At 43.5% G+C, this 21,789-nt stretch overlaps 1 protein-coding gene across 9 annotated transcripts in view; it reads left to right on the top strand.

The window, feature by feature from the left end:
• Positions 1 to 21,789, top strand: part of LOC119437740 (sorbin and SH3 domain-containing protein 1-like) — a 266,626-nt gene that overhangs the window by 218,073 nt on the left and 26,764 nt on the right. For 8 of the 9 annotated variants that reach the window (XM_049660831.1, XM_037704711.2, XM_037704716.2 and 5 more), the window contains 7 exons: positions 1,760 to 1,816; positions 5,436 to 5,551; positions 7,477 to 7,565; positions 9,896 to 10,030; positions 12,253 to 12,367; positions 12,832 to 12,942; positions 20,752 to 20,872. In XM_049660831.1, the coding sequence (XP_049516788.1) occupies positions 1,760 to 1,816; positions 5,436 to 5,551; positions 7,477 to 7,565; positions 9,896 to 10,030; positions 12,253 to 12,367; positions 12,832 to 12,942; positions 20,752 to 20,872 (744 nt within the window). The remainder of the gene's footprint in view (positions 1 to 1,759; positions 1,817 to 5,435; positions 5,552 to 7,476; positions 7,566 to 9,895; positions 10,031 to 12,252; positions 12,368 to 12,831; positions 12,943 to 20,751; positions 20,873 to 21,789) is intronic. The other variant, XM_037704713.2, reaches the window with a different exon arrangement.

Raw genomic sequence — 21,789 nt, 5'->3', positions numbered from 1 at the left:
GAGGCCCGCTTTCATCGGAGGGCTCGTGTGACTATCTATCGCAGACCCGCGCTTCTTTTGTGTTTGTGCGTTTGTTACAAGATGGTGACGACGGACGAATTGAGAAGCGGAACAGCGAAACTTTGAGATTTCAAACGATACCAAGATGGCGGCGCTCGGTGGCGGGAAATACGAGATATGTCTCCGTGAACTGCGGTGATTTTGTGCGATTTAAAGCTGTTTTCTCACCCTGCGCACTGACGAATTAATCTTTTTCGGGCACTTTTAGTGCGTTTTCAGCCAAACCATTTTGATACAGTGTAATTTAGGCGTTGCAGATACCAAAACGCGTGGTTTTCAAAAATAGATTTTTCTCTCGATTTTCGCGATCTGATCCCCGCGTCCCCCCTTAATTTGGCTAGTTTTAATTCCGTTTCGATGATACGAATTTCGGCTAATACAAATATTTTTCATGACCCCGTGAGATTCGTATCATCGAGACTCCACTGTATTAGAATCCATCCTGGAAGGATGCTTTCTAAATATGGCAGACACATTGGGACATGTGCATATGTGTGGATGGAGACTACCTCGGAGATAATGCTCATGAATTGGAAATTTTTTATAGAGGTGACATCGCCGATCATGAAAATTTTTTAATCTCACTTCATGACATCTTAATAGTTTTAACATCTCATCACTGTGTTCGTTGGTTTTGCACTGCTGTCTCTCTAACAGCCACAAAGATATTGAAGTGGGATCAGTGCAACTTTGGCATAATGAAAAGTGGAATTGTTTTTTATAAACACAAATCTGCGGAGGCGAGACACTGCTGGTGGCTTGCACTCTTGTCTGGCGGCTGCCTTATGAAGACTGGCAAGTTTTCTAAGGCTGACAAGAGGCATTATTTATGGATAAATGTTGCCTTGTTCTGGCGGCACAAAGCTGAGCGAAGCAAGCATGGTTTTGGTCATGTCCCTGGTCTTTTATCATATGAGATAATTCTGCTTACTTATAGCCTCACCTCACTGTGAGCAATATCACCAATGTTTAATGCTTGTTTGCCTGTGAGAGAGCACACATGCATAACTTCAGCATGCACTGCACAGCAATTTGTTTTCTATAAGAATGTGAACTAGCAGTTAGAATGTGTAACTCACCCAGTTTAAGCTTATAGAGCATCCTGCATGCAAAATGCGCAAGTCAGCAGTGACTGAAGGATGTAGGCTTGAAGAAAAGATATGTAGTTTTTTTTTTTTTTTTTACAGTGCACTTCCTCCCACTAATTTTTATACAGGGGTTACAGTGCCTTGTTTGTCTTCTTCACTGCTCTGCTTACTATTAGGCCATTTTTTCTAATATGTATATTGAAATGCAAGCACCTAACATATTTTTGTATCTTGTACTGCTAACGGAGGTCAGTTCTCTGCTTCTGCTGTCAGTGCTGCTTCTAGTGCTACACATCGGGCACAATGATGATTGAAGGCCACTACTATTGATGGTTATAGTGCAAAGTCTGTTTTCCTCCGTCCTCTTTGAAAGGGATGGCATGTCAGCAATTCTTCAAGTCTAGCTTGTTTGCATGAGACTGGATTCTGCATGCACACTGCCTGCATGGGTGATCTGATAACCAAAGGGGCACTGTCGGCCCAGACCCCGTTTTTGTGGCCCAGCTGTCAAAACATCGCTCTGGCAACCACTGTGGGGACACTGTCTTGTTGGGTTGCTTGGGGTCATCACTGAATTGCCGCACCTCGTGTGTGTGTGTCGTTGTGAACAGAGCCCGTCATTGGACCGTACCCTCCTCCGGACAATTCTGACCTCGACGAATATGAAGGTAGGAAGACACATGCCCCATTACCTGTCTCGTAGCATGCGGTGACAGCTGTTTAAAACTTGTGTTACTTTTTTTGTTTGTTCTGTTAATGCTGTTGCTATGCAACACCTCCTTGGTATTCCTCCTTTATTTTTTTGTTTTGTTTCATTTGATGGACTTCTTGGTGGCCGAGACAGCTGCATTGAATATGAGGCCTACACACCACCATGAAACGTCGCTAAGTCAGCGGTTTCCAAGGTCCTGGGCAAATGTTCTCAAGAACCACTTAGCAGTTTGCTCTAGGTTGTGAGGGCCATTATGAAGCAAGTGTTCACTGCTCATGCTTTTGCATGTTCACACATACAGCAGGCAGCGATAGCAGCAGAAATTTGTGGGTCAAAAGAAGCATCAATGCTCATGTGTTTGCATCACATGATTCTTCTCGGATGTGGTAATAGAGAGTTTTAGAATAGTGGCCCCAAGTGACTACAGATGTTTCGAGACCCCAAAGAAATGGCAGTGTCACCACTGCGCATCTAGTAGATACGAACAGCATTTAAAGTTTGCATTGGGCACACTATTTTCTGGGTATAGTAGAGCAGCCGAAACTTGCCCCGTGTTGACAAGTGGTGGCTACAAAGTGGTGGCTCTCACTGAACTCCAAATCTAACCAGATTACTTAGCAACTTGTGACATTCGTAAGCAATGCATCATGGTGTAGACCGTCTTCACTTTCTCTTGTCGTCATGTAAGTCACAAAGCTAGAACAGTAAATTGCTGTTGTGCTTGAAATCATTGGTTAATTCTGAGAATGATTAAGCATAAAATTGTAGGGTTTTGTCGGGTGCTTCCTAAATCATCCATTGCTACAGTGCGAGGATGGAAATAAACGAGCTTCTGAAGCCAAACAATGTGAACTGGGTGATGCTTCCATTCGTTGTCATTACTGAAATTTGGTATTAACAATAAAACAGTACTTGGAAAGCAACAGTTTTTATTTTACATTTTGTCACAGCATTGCTTTTTAGCTGCATTTGGGCAGCAAGTTACCGTACTTTCCGGTGTATAAGACGCGGTTTTTTTCAGAATTTTTCGTCGGTGCGTCTTATAGAAAACTGATGTACGTTTTTTTTTCCCCCTGGAAAAACTGCCGTCAAAATCGGATTCGATGTTATGGCCACGCGAAGCACGCTGTTTGACGTAATTGCTACGTGTTCTGTGCGCGCTATCGTTGTGCCGGGTTCTTCTCGTGATCGAGTTCCCGAGCGTCGTGCAAGGAGGAAGGAGCAGCAACGCAAGCGGCGGCACGCCCACCGCGAGTCGGCCGACCCCGAATTCGTCGCATCTGCAGATCGCTGTCAAGACACGACGCGCACCGCTGCGCGAACTACGCAGTTGCTACCAGAGTACAACCTCCCCCCCCCCCCCCCCTTCCTCCCGTGCTGCCCTCCCGGTTTCCTCCCTTGTGCGCGATTCGGCCCACCGGCGGACGCTTTCACTCGCACATACAGCGTATGGCGCGCGGGAACGATGTTATCGCCCTTTATCGCCCTTGGACTTTATACGGAACATCACGGCAACCACGACAGCAGAAATGCGCCTGCAGCGGAAATATATGGCACCCATACGCTTGCGCATGACCCGCGTACACGGAAAGAAACGTCACAATTTTTTTTAATTCGCTTACCGAACGAAGAGGTGCCTCTTATACACCGGTGCGACTTATATACGTTTTTTTTTTTCGGAAAAGCTGCCGTTTTGAGGGGGGTGCGTCTTATACAAAGGTGCGACTTATAGACCGGAAAATACGGTTAACAAAATGGCACAAATGGTGAAAGCCTATTCTAAAGTTTTGTTTAGAATAGTTTGCCGCTCCTGCGTGCATATAGCTCACTGAAGCCATAAGTTCTGGGCCCCAATCCTAAAACTCTCTATTTAAACAGACTTTAATGTAATTTAAGGGGGCAACTAAGATTTTTAGTTGGTGCCTACAAGGATAGTGTCTGGCGGTCTGCTTGCTTGGCCCAATTTAATGACAGTTCTTGGCACCATTTTCTTTCGTTGTCTTCTGTGAGTACCAGGATGTGGTGGAATCATCACGGACATGAACCAAGGCTTACACACCCTCTTCCAGTGCCAATTCACATAATGTAGTTGTCTATAATGCGTGTGTCAGACAGACTTTGTCAAGATATGAGCAACATTGGACTGTGAAAGGGCATCCTGCATTTACTAGCTCTTGTCGTTAAACGAGCCTTTCAACACATTTTAGTGTCTGCAGTTGAAAACAAACACATGCAAGTATTTTTACTTCTTATTTTTTGCTTATGAAGTGTGCTCTTGCTGAGGGGAGAGTGTCTGAAGCAGTTAGTAACTGTTTTTTTTTCCACATGCTTATAGAGTGAGCAAACAACTTCTGCTTTACACCGTTCTTTAGACCAGTACCCGACCCGTACCCACAACAGTAACTTCATGGCAATGGCATTTGCTGATTAAACAAGGTCATGTATTTGCTTCCTGGCCACAGTGGAACGTTCTATTGTGGTTGAATAACGCAAAAATGTATTTGTGCTAAGGTTTCAGAAAGTGTCATAAGATCTCATGTGGCTGGAGGAAATTTAGGGCTGTCCACGAATGGCTCCCCTCACAGGACAGGTGTAGCCTTGAGGGATTAAAAATCAACCAGTCCCTCTTCACCTGATGTCCTTGTGTGCATATTTAAAGTATAATCTCAGAAATACTGGAACAGCGCTTTTCCTGTGTTCATCAGCATCTTGATGGTACTGCAAATTAACTACATGTTAGCCAGTGTAGCGTAAAGGTTACTGACCATGCTTTAGGTTTTACTTCTTTTATGCCACAACCTCTTTACACCAGCCTTTGTCTTGATGAATTTTCATATTGGGCCATTTGCTGATGCACTTACTAGCAGTGTGCAGTGGAAATTTGTTTGGAGAAACTGGACGCACATTTATTACCACACAGTCTTGATCACAGAATGATTGTGTTCCATATGCTGGCAAATTGTGGAGGAGTGCCCATTGCAGGTACTAGCAGTAAGCTGCATTTGAGTAGTGCAAGCAGCATTGCGCCAAATATAAGGTAATATGCCTTTTTCAAGGCGCACCTTCTTGAAGCACATGGGGAACTTGTACATAGCAGGCGATGGGCAAGGCACATGCAGCAGCTGGTAGGCGATTCCAGTGGGAACAATACATACGGAGAGCACTGCCTTCCAAGCAGCATATGCTTTAAAAAGAAGAGTTCACTTTGAACTACACTGCTTATTCCTAGTTGCTACTTCTGCTTAGCCCATTTGTCATGTTGAGTGCATTGCGGTCCTAATGATTAAAAAAAAAAACTTGTCAGTAAAGAGAGAGCACAGACGTGATGTATGATTGAATTCTGCATGGAAAACATATTTAAAAAGTGTGTTTTGCTTCCCTCATTTCATGTGCATATCCAGCCACAAGTCTTATCTCTTATTGTGATGTAAAGGACCTCTTAACCTGTTTCTCTTTCAACCTTGTTTCTGTATTATGTGTTACTGCAAAATGGTGACTTTATGCAATTTCAGTAGCCATCATGTTTGTGCGTGTTCTTCAATTGTAACTTCACAGTGGTGTAACATGATGTGCAGCTCAGCTTCACCGGTACCTGGAGTCACAGGTAAACATTCACTACCAGACACCTGTGCGCACAGAGGAGAAGGAGTACATTGATGAAGATGAGCTTCGTCGGAGGCAAGAAGCTGCTGTGAGTGTTTGATTGGTTGCTACCTTTAAACCCAAGTGACATAAGGGTATAATGCTGCCCGTTATTTAGAGGCACAAAAAGTTTCTTGGAGCATTTCATTACACTTGGGGTATAATTGCTGTGCCATTGTAGTAGCTGACAAAGAATTATATGTCAGTTGATGATCCGCACAAGAGCACCTTCTAGTTTGGACATCAAATTAGTGTGAATCTGTTTGAAACATATTTTTTTTCTCTTGTGTGTTGCATGTGCACACACACATTATCTCTCATTATCAATGCCCTTTGCTCATTACCACCGGCCACCACAGCGGGGGCTCAATGGTAGAGCATCTGCCTCCATTACAGGAGGTACTGGGTTCGAATCTCACTGACGCCAGAAACCAACATTTTTTCTAATGGATAGAGGGGTCCCCCGGCCTGGTGCCCATCTACTTGGGGGGGTTCGCATCTCAAAAGGGGACCCTATAGAGAATTCTAGGCATAGTCTCTGAGCTCCCCTTGTCCAACCTCAGACGGCCTTGGTGCAGAGCATCCATCATGGCTGCCACCGGGTGCTGACCAGTAATTAGGTGTCATAGGGAGCACCTTGCTCCCTGCCAGGTGCTTGGTCATTGCGGGACCTCAACGCTTGGAAAGGGGTGTTTCTCCCTAACCTAAGGGGTCCCCACCAAATAGGTGCTTTGGGATGCCCACATGGGAAATTGCTACCACGGGAGCGGCCCAGACCCCCTTTTGCAGATCACTGCGGTGACATGCTCATTATCAGTACCCTTTGTTGTTCATAGCTTCTTTGTCATAAGTTTTGGTTATGTTCACTGAATTGTTTGTGTTGGCAGTACAGCTGATATTCAGCTGGACTCCACTGCCTCGAATAGAGTTGGTATGAAATTTCCGCTGCAGCAAAGGATTTTCAATTTTTGCTAAAGTGATCAATGAAGGTTAATACAGAAAATTTCACACTATAATTGACAATGTTTAGTTCACTGTTTCACTTCAGGGAAGTTTTTGGAACAGGCTCATTGAAGTTATTGTGAAATAAAACTAAAATTTCCTCTTGAAATGTAAGAAATTATGAAAGTATAACTTCGTAGCCTTTGCAAAAACGAAGGTTCACTTCAACAAATTTTTGTGTATCCCTTGTATCCTGTCATGTGCAAGAAAATAACAGTGTTGGCCTAATTGCCACACCCTTGCTTTTTGACCATAATAATTCAGCATAGACACTGCATACTGTATCATTTGTAGGTCTGGTTCTCACTTCATGAGAGCCCTTGATAAAATTAAGAGCTCCTGCCTTTTATGTGGCCCCTTAAAAACCGACCAAAAAACTTTTGCATCACATAAGAAGCCTAGTTTGGGATAGTGTAGATGTAGAGAAGCCTTCGTGCAAAATTTGACGTTTCAAATATGAGTGAAAGCATCACGAAAAGCTTGGAAAAACAGGCATTCTTGACACTGAAACTGAAACTGAAAAAAAAAAAAACACTGCCATTACCATTTGCTGAAAGTGATGCATGACCTAGACTCCTAGAGCATGTGGCTCCAAGATAAGGTGGCACCCATGGCTCCCCGCGGCACTCTGGAAAGTATGTGAAGCAGCGTGCTGGGATTTGCGCCAGAGCGACAACCACCAGGGGCATGCGTCGTCTGCTTAGGTGCTGTTTAAAAGCTGCTAAACAAGGAAACCATGCAATTACCAGCTCTGCGGCTCTTGCCAATATTCTTTTAGTAGCATATACTACTCATAACAAATTTAGCCGTAGAGAAATTTTTATTGTAGTTGGCCTTTAATAAGAATGCAGCTCAATGTGCTGGATGCTGTGGTAACCATCATGGTGCATGCTGAATGTGCTGTTGGACGTGCCCGTTTAAAGGCACTAGAAATCCCTATTTGTGCATTACAACTACTTCTTGCCATTACAGATGCGAAAGTTTTACGAGGATGAGTTCCACAAGAAGCAGCAGCGCCAGTCAGCGGAGCTGGAAATGAGACGTCATAATGACAACTTGTTGTGAGTGGCATCCCTCCTTGCATGCCTATAGTTTACGAGTGCTGTTTAATGTAGGCTGTCGGGAGCAGATGTCCACAGCAGTGGCCAGATGTGGATTTAAAAAGGTGCCAGGAGATTGCCCTCTTTTGCCACACCTAGCTGACACACTAAGTAACAGAAAACTGTAATCTCCACTTTGTAATAGCCTTTCAGCTGTCAACATTTTTTATTGCTGTTCATGAGCTCATAACAGAGTTTAGAAAGTTGCAACTCATACAGTGCTCTGTGAATTATTTAACAGAGACAATGTGCCAATGTCACTGTGAATTCTTTAGCCGTAACATGCTGTTCTTTAACTACATTTCATGTATGGAATACTGTATTTACTCGAATCTAACGGGCACTTTTTTTCCGATAAAACAGGTCCAAAAATTGCGTGCGCGTTAGAATCGAGTACGACCCTAAATCTGTGTTACCATATAGTCGTCGGCATTTCAAAATGGCCACCTCGCACGCGCGTCGAGCCTAGCTACCATAGCTTCCTCCATGTGCTGCAGTACACGTGCTTAGGCAATAGTCTACCATCTGTCTTCATGTTCTCTGCGTCTGCTCTATCAGCATGAAGTACAGAGTTCATCATGATGCCGCATTTTAAAGAAAAGTGATTTTGTGTGCGGAGACGGACGGAAATCGGGCCGCATCACGGGCGTTTGGAGAATCCAAATCTTGCGTTCGAGATTGGCGCAAACAGAAGAAGAGTATTTTCACCAGCAAAGCAATGCGGGACGGTTTCAGTGGACCGAAGCAGGACTTAATCTGCGACGATCCACTTTGGCGATACGATCGCCTTGGCCCTATCTTGAAAGCAATCTGCAACGGGTAAAGTCCGCCGCGCGCCGCGTTTTCGCCAACTTATAGGTCACGTTGAAGCGAGAGGCATGCTAGCACTAAGGTCAATTCGCTCGCCGCGCTTCGTCACTCGAGCGTTTTGACAGTTCGTTCCCGCGGTCAACGAGCGAGATGTGTTCATGTTTGCTTGTGCGCGCGTGACACCGTGCTTGTTAATTTATTTAATAAGCAGATGTTTGCAAGTTTATACGTCTGATAAAACTGCTATCCTTACTTCATATAGCGGTACACTAATTTCTTACCAAGTGCAAGCATGAAAAATAGGATGCAAACACTTAGTAAAACCTTAGATTTGCTAGATTTACAACCTGATGACGCGCATGCAGTAAACCAACATTTAATTAAATTGCGGGTGCGCACTTTTATTTGCACATAATGGGTGCTGAGGGAAGGGAAGACGCAGTAGGTGGCGCCAGAGGATTAGGTGGTGCGATAAGAATAGGTCACTTCTGGGCACAGAATAGAAGTGGTTATCAGATGACAATGGTTATCGGAGATCGCTGGGGGAGGCCTGTGGGCTCAGCTGATGACAACAGTGAGTGTTATTCGACGTAGACATTCACTAGTATTAACCCTTTCCGGACCACTGATTTCTGTAGGAATCATAATGTGCTTCCAGAAATATCCCGCATCAAGAAAAATGAAAAACAAGACTGTTCAGATAAATGCAAGTTTTAACAAGGCTAATTACATAATTTGTTGACTGTGCCTCAGATAAATATGCCTCTCCTTGATATTTCACAAATGTCCATGCATCACATCACGCTGAGTTATACTGGCCTTTGTGCTGTATTTTTGGAGGAGGCTGCCTAATTCATATCACCTGCCTTGAGTAGCACAGAAGTGGTCTTCAAATAATCTGTGGCTATATTTCGTTCTTTATGATTATGAATTGAGAAGTCTTAAGAAACACATGCTGCTTACAACACATTGAGATTTTGGCAGTTCATGAGAAAAACCTTTGATATGTTGCCAAGAACTTCAGTGCGATTTTTTCTTTATTTCTCTGTCTTATCTCATTCAGATGCATGTAATATAAACTTTTCACTTCATTAAAGAAATTTAGACCAGAAAGGGTTTAGTGATTGGTCGCGAGTGTAAAAGTGGAGTCCTTGGGACGTGTGTGGATCAACACAGCACCAACAGAATACTGTTTCACATTGATGAGTCAGTCTAAACTGTATGAAAACAATAAATTAAGTATTAAGTGGCATTTTGTTGTGGGCAACATTTTAAACATGTGTGACTGTTGTATCTTATTTATGGTGAGCAGTCAACTTTGAACAGCTACGTTTCACAAGATAGGTGTACATTGTCACTGTTGCATTCTGATATGCGACAGTTGGCAGCAGAGCTTGTTTTCATGGTTCTGGCTTTTCTTTTTCCTTCCTGCAGCAAAGCTTGTCAGTGACCATATTGTTATTACCGACTGTATACTGCAGGCCATCACAAAAGTCGCCGATCCCGCTCGACCGGTACGAGAACTCTTTTGAGCCGACTGTGAGTCGAACATACCGACCGTCCGAGCCAAAAACCCTGGCGAAGGTGCTATACAACTTCTTTGCCCAATCGCCCAAGTAAGTGTCCTTGCTTTTTTAGATTTCTGGTAATATGTATATGTGTGACCACTATTGATCTGTGTACAGTGAAACCTCTTGTCAGGCCCTCATGGTATTAGCAGTGTATCCCAGTGACAAAAAAAAGAAAGAAAAGGGTAACATCAAACAAAAGGAAAAAAAAAGACTTCAAATGCTCTCTGAACCCCGTAGTACAAGTGGCCATATAATGCACGTCTTCATTTTTTTTCTGACAAATTTTGGGACCTGTAATTATGTTTGCCAAGCACAGTCAAGAGTTTCAACTTGGTGTGGAAGAGCATCATTCCTAATTGCTTTCAGTATTAAGCATGAAACATTTTAGCTCCCGTTGCTGGCGACCTTCAAGTGACCTTCAGCCGAAAGCCAGAGCCGTTATTCAAGCACTCAAACTAGAACAACCGGGCATCGTTGCGAGAACAAAATCAGATCATCTGCGCAACCATTCAAAAGTCAAGAAAATGTGCTCTCTGGCCCCCAAGCCTTTGTACAGGACCGCATTGCATACGCTAGTTACTGCCCAAACAAGTTAGAAAAATATTGCTTCCGAGTTCTTCCTAATGTTTGTTCGCAATATCACTCAAGCTGCAACTTCTAGTACGCTATTTGTACTTAACCTTATTTTCATACCTAAATTCCTGACACATTACTTCAGCTTCTTATGGATCTCTAAATTGTTAGTCAATGCTGTAGTCCACTAGCCACTAAGGTATTTAAAAAAATAAACAACACAACTGAATTCAAACTTTGAAGAACTTTTGAAACTCATCCCATTCCTTAGGGCACTGTGGAGGATTTGTAGTAGTATTTAAAACCCTTGAATATCAAAACACCCTTTTCAAGACCTTGAAAATCTTTAAAATTAATAAGGGGCTTTAAAATCCTTGGACTTTAATTTCAGCTAAGTTTAAGAGCATTTTGTTTGGTCATCTGGCCTTAGTTGTATCTGCACAGTTGTTAAGCATGATCTCTTGTCATTTGTTACATATCTCTATGATCAGGAATATCCCTTCAATATGTAACTTTATATTGAGCTGCAGAAGTTGGTTGAACAGTGCCACATGGAGACAGCTTTTGGGAACACATGTAACAGGGGCCTGGGGCCCTGTTATGCATCATGTCACCTTTAGTCTCACTGCCCTTTTACATCTCTTCTAAGGAAGAAATAAAGAAAAATGAAGTCGGTGCAGTCTAATAATGAAGCCAATCCTCTCTGGTTAGCAGCTTTGTGACGGTTGTCTGCTTTCTGTTGTCTAGTGTTTAGTTTTCAAGCTTTGCAACATAATATTGCTTGAGTCCCTGAAAATACTTTGTCAGGATCTTTGAAGTCTTCAAAAATTCTGGAATTTGTTCCCACTAAAACTGCTACGAAACCTGACTGTGGCAGTTTATTTTTGTCATGTATGATTATGATACTATTTGTTGTTGTCCTTAGCAAGCGTGTTAGAATTTGTTGTGCTCTGTGTTTTCCTAGATCACTCCTCTAAAGCAGCATTACCAATGCCTGCTTATTTCTCCACAAGGGTCCTTTAAGTGAATCGATTTTATTGCATTTGAGTGTGGTGATGGCTTTCAGAGCCCGTCTGAAGCAAGCATTGTACACTCCTGTTTGGCACTATCTGTCAATACAAGCGAGGCAATATGATGTTGCTAGTGTGAACCAGTACTTCTTAATTGATGTGTTATTTATTTTGTAATTCATTATACCCCGTTACCTTGTTTGTACAGTTGCTGTACATATCTTGAAATTTAATACACCAATAGCCATTAGAAATTACAAATTTCCTACAGTGCTTTTCCTGGCACAGTTATATCCATGCAATGTATAGCCTGCTTTTTGTCGTTACTAGAACACAATATTGTGTTTGCCTAGCACATGTATTAGGTGTAATTAGCTGATTTAGTGGAACGAGGGGATGGACGCTTGTCCAGTACTGCACTGTACAGCCAGAATGTTAGCCAAATTATACACAGCTTTCGCTGTGACACCATCCACATCTCTTGTGCATCTTTCAAATATCAGACTTAATCATTCGTTCATTCATTTGCACAGCTTACTTTGCTTTGCTCAATGCCTGACTGTTAACATGTTTCCTGCTGTTGCTATTGAGACGTTTTTTTCTGGCTTTAGCCATTTGTGTGCACTGCATTGATGGATTGTTAAAGTGTGCTCTCCCCTCCCCTTGGTGACCATGTGGTGACAGGGAGATCAACCTGCGCAAGGGTGACCTTGTGTACATCAGGCGCAAAGTGGACGCCAACTGGTACGAGGGGGAGCACCACGGCCTCGTCGGCATCTTCCCCGTCAGTTATGTCGAGGTGAGCAGCCGCAGGAGATGAAGAGCATCTCCGCAACGTGGCCCTACGCATTTTGTTTTCTTTTGAGTGCTAGCTGCAGGAAGAAGGAATAACGAGTTCATCTCTTAGCCAGTCGCATTTGCAGATGGGAGATGGTGCCATAGCACCTTAAAGGGACGCTATATAAAGAGAAACCTGAAATTAGTTTATTCCGGTCAGCTATTCTTTCTGAACCCCAATCTTTGCTTTTTGTTTTTAATTCAAAGTGGGAATTACTAGCTGGGTTTTTGGTGGATTAGCAGCGCTGAATTAGTAGTGAATTCTTAAACTCTTTTTGTTTAGGTGCATTCTGCACTCGAACAACTAAGCTGACGTTCTCAGTCTGGCATCACAGATTTCATGTCATTTTCGTGTATCGGGCCCTTTCTGTAGCTGTAGCAGAAAGGTACACAGTGTACTAATTTGTTGGCCATCTTGTCTTGCAGGTGATCCCTGCTGAAAGTGCACACTTGCAGCCAAAGCGTGCTTTGGAAGGCTTGGCTCGTGCCAAGTTCAATTTCTCGGCCCAAACACCTGCTGAGCTGTCTCTCTTCAGGGTACGTGTCATACATGGTTCACTCGTGTCTGAATATCTTTGATGTGGGTGTATGCAAAAGTTGGAATTTCTTTAATCCCTGTATGTTAGAGGTGTTTGAAGAAGCAAAATTTTCTAATCAAATCGGATATGCATATTTCAGAAAACGATCTTCCAATATCAAGTTTAATACCGAATACTTACTAATTTCAAACAAAATGGGATATATAAATATTTCGAGGAGCCTGTATAGAAAAAAAATAGAAGAACAAACGTTTATTGCAATACTTGGTGCCATTCACAACTATAAGTCTGGGCAATTCACAAGCTTGTAAATGAGAAACTGCTGAAATGGGATCATAGCTGGTGCATTGCGACAATAAGAGTAATGAAACAAAGGAACTGCATGCCGCAAGATGCACACGGAATGTTCCATTCTTTCAAAGAGAAAAATGTAAAGGAATGCAAACGTGGTGAATTGCTCAACAAATAATAAATTTCTTTGCCTAAGTCAAGACTACAAATTAGCAGGATGTCTAAAGGCAAGGCATCCTTATTTCAGTAACTGAAAATTATTGAGCAGAAGCTATTTCCTCCATGCATTCGCTCAGAAACTGGTGCTCCCACAGCAGAATTCTTAGGAATGGTCACTATTTCCAACAGCCTTTTTGTGAACTACATTAAAATACTGTTATGCCTTATATTCGAAAAAAGAAATGAATATGTGATGATTTCAAATACTAAATTTTCTAATCGAATACAAATCAAATAGCCGTGACTGGTATTCAATATGAATTCAAAATTTTGAATATTCGCACACAACTACCGGGTCTGTGTGCTCGTTACCACATCTACATGGTCACAGTGTGCAATAAAGAAATATTGCTAAAAAAGAACACCTATAACTTATTTATCTATCTGTCTATCTATCTAGCGCTGAACCCACTTTTAACGATACCGGTTTTAAGAATGTATTGGATATAACAATGAGCAGCTGATGCACCATCAACTTTTGTGTATGTTCTATGGCAAAATAAGCCACCCACTACTACATGCTGCGTTATCAGTTATAACAATTAAATCTGGTTACTGAGTGTGTGGGCCAAAGGAAAAATAATGTGAAATTCTCAACAACAAAAAAAAGAAACAAAGAAGTGCGAGCCACTTCATCACACCTGACTTTGTGCTGTGCAAATCGCACTGCACGTCTTCATCGCATTGCCTAAAAACATTTTTTTTTGTTGGTAAGCTGAGCCTTTTCGCCCGAGCCACCTGTGTGCCACACACCACGTATGGCACACTTTTGTTGCATCGCTGGCCTCGCACGTCCCCTCTCCCGGAATTCCACCCTCTTGTCGATGTCGGAGAGGTGGAAGGAACACGGGTGACAAAGGTGCGCTGTGCAGGGTGCGATCCACAAAGGTGAGTGTGGCATAGCAACTTGCATTGTTCTTTTCTTTTCCTGGATTCCCTGTTCCTTTTCTTTTTGGCATGCAGGCACCCAGTAGTCAGATCCAATTGTTATAGCCAATAGTGTTACATAGGAACATTGCAAGTAAGTGGTTTATTTTACCATAGAACACTTGCAAAAGTTAATAGTGCTGCAGCTGCTCATTGTTACATCTGAGTATTGTTTAACCTGTAATGCCATAAGTGGGTTTGTCTGTACTTCTTTTGGTCTAATTAAAATCTTAGAATGCTTGTCCCCTCTGCTTTTTTCGGGCAACCTGGTTATACAAATTATCGGTTATAATAATGGCATTTTCATGGCACTTGAATATTGGTATAAGTGGGTTTGACTGTATTTATTTATTTGTGCTACCTTCTGGGGTTTGCATATTGCAAACAGAGCATATATTGAAAAAATTCACCTTAAGCAATATGCTTAAAAACTGCAGTGCATGTTATTAATATAGCAGTACGTAGCTACTAGTGGTAGTTGATTCCTTTCAGTGGTTGTCCTGGGAAAAAATACACGAGAATATTAGATGGTCACCAATAGTCAATTCTAGATGATATGAACGAAGAGGATTTAAGGAGGAGCTCATGAAGGTGGTTATAGTAATAGATCTTGCGAAAAAGATTAAGCCGGCTGTTTTACGCTGAGTAGCAGTTTCTGAAAGGTTAAAGTCTGGCTTTGTTGTCCTAGCATTTGTCTGTGTTGTTATAAATTGGATAAGCTGAAGCAAGCCGGAATATTAGTCAAAATGTTTCTTGAAAAAAGAAGGCTAAAGTCGCCTCTTGTCTTATATAGTGGTCTTTAGCAGAATGCAAGTCGTCGTCTCGCTAACTGCGGTGTGCATAATGGCAAATGCATAGCCAAAGCTGTATCCATATCCAAATGTGATTGCTGGTAATTTGTTTTTCTTGTCACTGTGTCTTGTGTGCACTCGTCCGATCAACCTCGTGTGTGATTTGTTTTTTAGTTTTTGTTTGGTGAGCAATGAGTAACGGCACACGGAGACAGTTTTCAGCAGCGTTCAAGATAAAAGTTGCAGACTTCGTCGAAATGAACATCAACATGGCTGCTCAGCACCATTTTGCTGTTTCAGAAAAAAGCGCACAATATTGACGGGCACAAAAAAGAAAACTGTTGGCATGCAACTCGCATAAAATGTTGTTTCATGGGCATCGTTCAGTGCATCCACAGCTTGAGGACGCACTTTCAGACTTTGGGCAGGAGCTTCGTGCACGCTCGCTACCGGTAGTAGTGAAGTCAATTCGCTGTAAAGCTGCAGCGTCGTCGTGAAAATGAACCATTTCCAAAATTTTTTGTTGTTTTCTGTTTTTTGTTTTTTTTTGTCACTTCAAGGTAAGTGATTGGCCTATATTTCCACTCGACCTATATTCCGGTTTATACAGTATTCAGAACAGCTTCTAGTTAGTTTATTAGTGTAGTGCCAATAGGGGACGTATTCTCGGACAGTCACTTTCGGAGATATCGCTTTCAGTGGGCGCTGATTGGCTAGTTCAGCAAAACCAGTTGAGCTGACTAGCTGGTTGAACTAAGCCTCTCAAATCATCCAATGTGCCGTGTACTACATGACGCAGAAGTGATAGTATCTCCGAGAGTGATCGCCCGAAAATAGCGCCTCTTGGTTCCAAATGGATGACACATAATCAAGTGATGGACAGACGTAAGCAGTGTAGAGAGGTTTTTAAACTGGTGGTGCTGCCACATAGAAATTTTGTCTAAAGTACCCCAGCCTGCTGTTAGCTTTGGCGATAATTTACTTCATTCGATGGTTTCAGGACGGGTTGCTACAGATGCGAACACCAAGATATTTGTACAAAGACACCAACTCGAGATTTTTTATCAAGATATACCGTATTTATTCGAATCTAGGCCGATAGTTTTTTTCAAATAATCACATACGAAACTCTAGGGTCGGCTTAGATTCGAGGATTTTTAAAAAACGCGCCAGTTTTTAACTGAAACTGATAAATACGGTGCATAGTTAGCGCCATCTAGAAAAGTCAGTATCGCAGCCGCTACTAGCCGCACCAGTAGCCAACTGAAGTACACGAGCGACGTCGCCATTTTGACTTGCGTCGTATCGGTAGTATCGGTATGGTGCAGCATCGGCGCACGGTGTGGCGTTATCGTAATGGCACCAAATGGGCGATGCCACTATAGTACCGCTTTCTAAACGAATACTGTATTTACTCGAATCTAACGTGCACTTTCAACACGACCCTAAATCTGCGTCGGCATTTCAAAATGGCCGCCTCGCACGCGCGTCGAGCCTAGCTACCGTAGCATGTGGCAGCTTCCTCCGTGTGCTGCAGTACACATGCTTAGGCAATAGTCTACCGTCTGTCTTCACGTTCTCAGCGTCTGCTCTATCTATCAGCATGAAGTACCGAGTTCATCATGATGTCGCATTTAAAAGGAAAATGATCATCTGTGCGGAGACGGACGGAAATCGGGCCGCATCAGAGGCGTTCGGAGAATCTGAAACTTGCGAGTGGGACTGGCGCAAACAGAAGGAGAGGATTTTCGCCTAGCAAAGCAATGCGGAACGGTTTCAGTGGACCGAAGCAGGACGTAATCTGCGACGATCCACTCCAGCGATACGATCGCCTTGGCCCTATCTTGAAAGCAATGTGCGACGGGGAAAGTCCACCGCGCGCCGTGTTTTCACCGCGTTGAAGCGAGAGGCATGCTAGCACGAAAGCGCGCTTCGTCTCCAGCGTTCTGACAGTTCGTTTCCGCGGTCAGCGAGTGAGATGTGTTCATGTTTGCTTGTGCGCGCGTGACACCGTGCTTGTTAATAGCGGTCTACTAATTTGCTATCACTTTCGATGCATCACCTTTCGGGTGAAACTGCGACTTTTTTTTTATTCCTCGCAACTTCAGTGCATCGGGAGGAAATCTATTTTTCCAAATGACAGAAAGTTGCATTTCTGTTTGAAAGCATGAGGTGCGCGGTACTGTAAAGGACTTTTTTTTTTCCTCACGGAAAACGGGTGCACGTTACAATCGCGGAAGCGTGAGAATCGAGTAGATACGGTAGTTGTGCTAGCCGTAGAGGCATCGTCAAACGTTCAAGCCGGGCGGAACTTCGGCATCGGTCTGTCGTTGGAGGGGGCCACGGGAGATGGTTTTTGCATGCGCCGCAACATGCGCTCCTTCCAAAAATGCAGCATCTCTAATGCGCTGGATGGTACTGAATATAGCGCACTGTTTGAAGATGTCAGCAGTAAGGAAGATAGCGACGAGGCTAGCAGCGATGGTGACATAGAATGAGCTCGGCATGTTCAAATTTAATAAATGCTGTTTCATTTTGCGAATGCTGTCCTCGCTTTTTCATTCGGCCTACATTCGAGGTACGTTTTTTTTTTCTGACTTCGAACTTTTGGGGGGTCGGCTTAGAATCGGAGTCGGCCTAGATTCGAGTAATTACGGTAGTAGAATCTCAGTGATATGATCAAGCCTGATACGAATTTCTCGATGATTTGAATTTTTCAAAAGTCCCGGCCCAAGTTCATTAGCTACAACATGCTGAATTACGAATGTTGTAAACTGCTTTTCGCGCTGTGGTGGATGTTACGAACAATCGAGCCGAGGCACTGGCTGTTGTCAGATCGGCAGAGCAGCCCCACTGATGCGCCTGTCGTATTTCTGTTACCAGCGTGACTTACGTCACTCCGCTATGACTCCATTCCCCTGCCCCCCCATAAAAAGAAAAATGAAAATAACGGACAGAAATAAAAACTGTTTTGCTTTGTGCAATAATGTAACTTGTCAGCTGTTTTCAAACACCTTTTAACTTTATCAAGAGCCGTCTATCACATGCGACCCAGTCTTGCCGCGTCAGCAAGATTGGTGGCATTCGCGTACATGGGTAGCCTTATCTTTGTATTCCACGCCTTCAGTCGTCTTTCGCGCCCAATAACAATTTGAAACTTTTCTACCTTTGCACCTATCAGATCGCACGGTATGAACTACCTTCGCTGCCACAACAAAAATAAAACAGATTCCCTTACCTTGTGCAAATCATGTGCTACATGATTTGCTACATCCTAGCTGCAACCTACTGGTAATAACCATTAGGTTGCAGCTAGGATGTAGCAATGGAAGAAGCTTGAGATAATCAGGCAGATCTTGAAGTATCAGCCTCAGAACACCCGAAGTGCGCAGCTCACTGCTGCTAAAATGTGTGTGAAACAAGCGCACCAGTGATTCAAATTCTCATCAGCCAATAAGAGTGCTCCCTGTGTGCCACATGACTGCAATAACGAATCGCAATGCTAGTTTTCTCTTTTCATGCTGGCTTTTGTTGCTTTTATTTCTCCATAAAAAAACACTGTGCTGCATCTATCTAAATCTCTGATCTCTCGTGTTTACCAAGATGGCCGGCGCTGCTCAGCAGTGCGATAGCACCTCCAAAAGCCAGATTTTTTTCCTGATTTCGAAGACAGCACACTAAGAAAGTGCAATTTTCCCAAATTATGCTGCGTGTTTCTTCCAAATATTTTGTCATGAGATAAAGGAAGGATTGCGAAAAGAAAAATCAAAAACTAGGAAATTTTCAGCAAGTCTGCCAGTTTAATGCTATGTCCCCCCTTAATTTACTGATATTGTTGCGTTATTGGTGATAGGAATTTAGGGTGATGTGAATTTTTGCGCTCTTCCGAGAGATTTGTATCATCGAGGTTCTACTGTTATAATAATGATGCACATTACTGCCCACCTACCAATAATTGTGCAACTTGATACGATTGGCACGTCGTGCATTGGAGTAGCTACCAACTGTCCAGAATACTCATACAACAAGTGCGTTCTGTGCAGCAAAGTAAAACAGGAACAGTAATCACGCGGCAGGCAGCATGAAGAACTGCACGTGGCAATATTGTATGTGCTGTGCCTTATTTTTATGTGGTAGACAATGAAATCATATATACGAGGTGGGTTCAAAAAGAAACCGAACTTTTGAAATAGCGCGCCAACCAGCAGAGGGAACGCGCTGCGGCTACTGAGCGCATGTAGCGGCAGGTTTAGACAACAAACTGCCATTTGCCGTGTTTCGCTCTGACCATTATTTGGCGAGCTACAGCCGCTGAAGTGAGCACATGAACAAGCTGTTCTTCGGATTGGTGCCAAAGTGACAATGAAGGAATTGGAAGAACAGCATGTGTGTGTGAAGTTCTGCTACAAACTTGGAAAAACTTTCACAGAGACATATCAGTTGCTTAGCCAAGCATACGGGGAGGACTGTATGAGTCGCACGCAGTGCTATTATTGGTTCAAGCGTTTTGAAGACGGAAGAATGTCGGTCGGTGACGATACCAAGCCTGGACAACCTTCCACCTCCACAGATGACCACGTCGAGAGAGTTCGAACTGTGATTCGTGGAAATCGTTGTTTGACTGTTCGAGAAGTCGCTCACAATGTGGGTATCAGCGTAGGATCATGTCATGAAATTTTGCGTGACAAACTTGGGATGCGTCGTGTCAGTGTTAAAATTCGTGCCGCGTTTGTTGACTGACGAACAGAAGCAGACCCATGTTGAAATCAGCCAGGAACTGCTCACCGCTGCCAATGACGATGAAAACTTTTTTAAGAACATCATAACAGTTTTCCCAAGTTTGTAGCAGAACTTCACACACACGCTGTTCTTCCAATTCCTTCATTGTCACTTTGGCACCAATCCGAAGAACAGCTTGTTCATGTGCTCACTTGAGCGGCTGTAGCTCGCCAACTAACGGTCTGAGCGAAACGCGGCAAATGGCAGTTTGTTGTCTAAACCTGCCGCTACATGAGCGCTATTTCAAAAGTTTGGTTTCTTTTTGAACACACCTCGTTCGTATATTGTGTGCTTTAAGATCCTGGAAGAATTAACTGCGTAGAAGGTAGCTTGTTGCTAATAATTAAATTATTTTTGAGTGTACTTCAGAACTTTTATTATAACGACTCTTGCACCCTTTTCTTGGTACTTAAAGATTTGTGTATTTGACCTTAGTTAACAAACTGGGATGCATTACACATATGCCCCAACTTGCCCGCAGCATGTGATCAGTCTCATCTGCCTTAATCTTACGGTCTCTCTGTTTAAGCTTGCCATAAGACACAATAAGCGTGCTGTGAACTAGTTTTTTATGTTAATTAAGCTTTCATGGCAAGGCATACAGCAAAAGCTTTCTCTCTATATATATTTTTTTAATCCTGGCACTAGTCTTCATCTGTGTTCCTGCAACTTTGATTTTGCACAAGTCCACTCTTCCTACATCCTCTGGGAGACCACTGGGAGTGCAGAACTGTCAGTATGTGGCTCTTAGTTGATGTGCATCATTAGTTGTGCCTCGTTCTCTTTTTTGTGGGTGACAGGGCGAGACAGTGGTGCTGGTGCGGCGAGTCGACGCCAATTGGTACGAGGGCCGCATGGGCACCAAGCGTGGTATCTGTCCTGCTGCATACCTTGAGGTCATATCGGAGCCACAAGAAATAGGTATGTCTGCTATAGCCTTCTATGCAGTCTTCAGGCTCATGCAACTATTGCAACACCATCGTTGAACCTCCTTGCGAGTCCTCCTTACCACCCGCATGTGCCATCCACTAGGAACACTTTCAACCCAGACAATGTTGAGAACACTGCCCTTGCTGAGTGGCTTGCAATGCCGATACACGGTGTCTTGCTTGCATCGAAATTGTGCCTCTCACGTAGGCACAATCTTGAATTTTTTTGTCATCGATATTATTACCATAAAATTCCCAGCGAGTGACCCCCCCCCCACTACGGTGAGAGATAATCCAAGAAAGGTTGGGGGGGGGGCTTGCTCGGTCACGGACCGTAATTCATGGGCTGTCGGCCCCAGCCTATACCATCTCCCAGTAAAAGCTCCCCTGACTTCCTCGTTCGCGTCCATCGGCATGGATAAAGTCAAATGTATTGCAATTTAAGCGTGACATAATTGTGTTTAAGTGAGCCGTAAATTGTGTGTGTGCCACAAAATTATCATCATCAGCATTGGCTCGAGCATCGTCGTCTTCTTCCGTATTTAGCCGGCCACAAAATTATCATCATCAGCATTGGCTCGAGCATCGTCGTCTTCTTCCGTAGTTTAAGCCAGCCGTAATTTGTGCGTGTGCCACAAAATTATCATCATCAGCATTGGCTCAAGCGTTGTCTTCAACCGCAGTTTAAGCCAGCCATAATTTGTGCGTGTGGCACGAAACTGCCGCGCTGTAGCCATGGCAACCAGGCAAAGCCAACACAGACACGGCTCCGCCGAGCTCCTGCCTGCTGCGCGCTACTGCGCATGCGCCGTGAGGTCATCCTGGCGCGTCTGCACTCGCCGCGCGAGAGAAATAGATAAAACAAAATGAACGTTCTTGGGGGCAAGGCAGGATTCGAACCTGGGTACG

Source organism: Dermacentor silvarum, chromosome 1 (genome assembly GCF_013339745.2).
Source record: "Dermacentor silvarum isolate Dsil-2018 chromosome 1, BIME_Dsil_1.4, whole genome shotgun sequence".
NCBI lineage: Eukaryota > Metazoa > Arthropoda > Arachnida > Ixodida > Ixodidae > Dermacentor > Dermacentor silvarum.
This window is presented reverse-complemented; position numbering and strand designations above follow the sequence as displayed.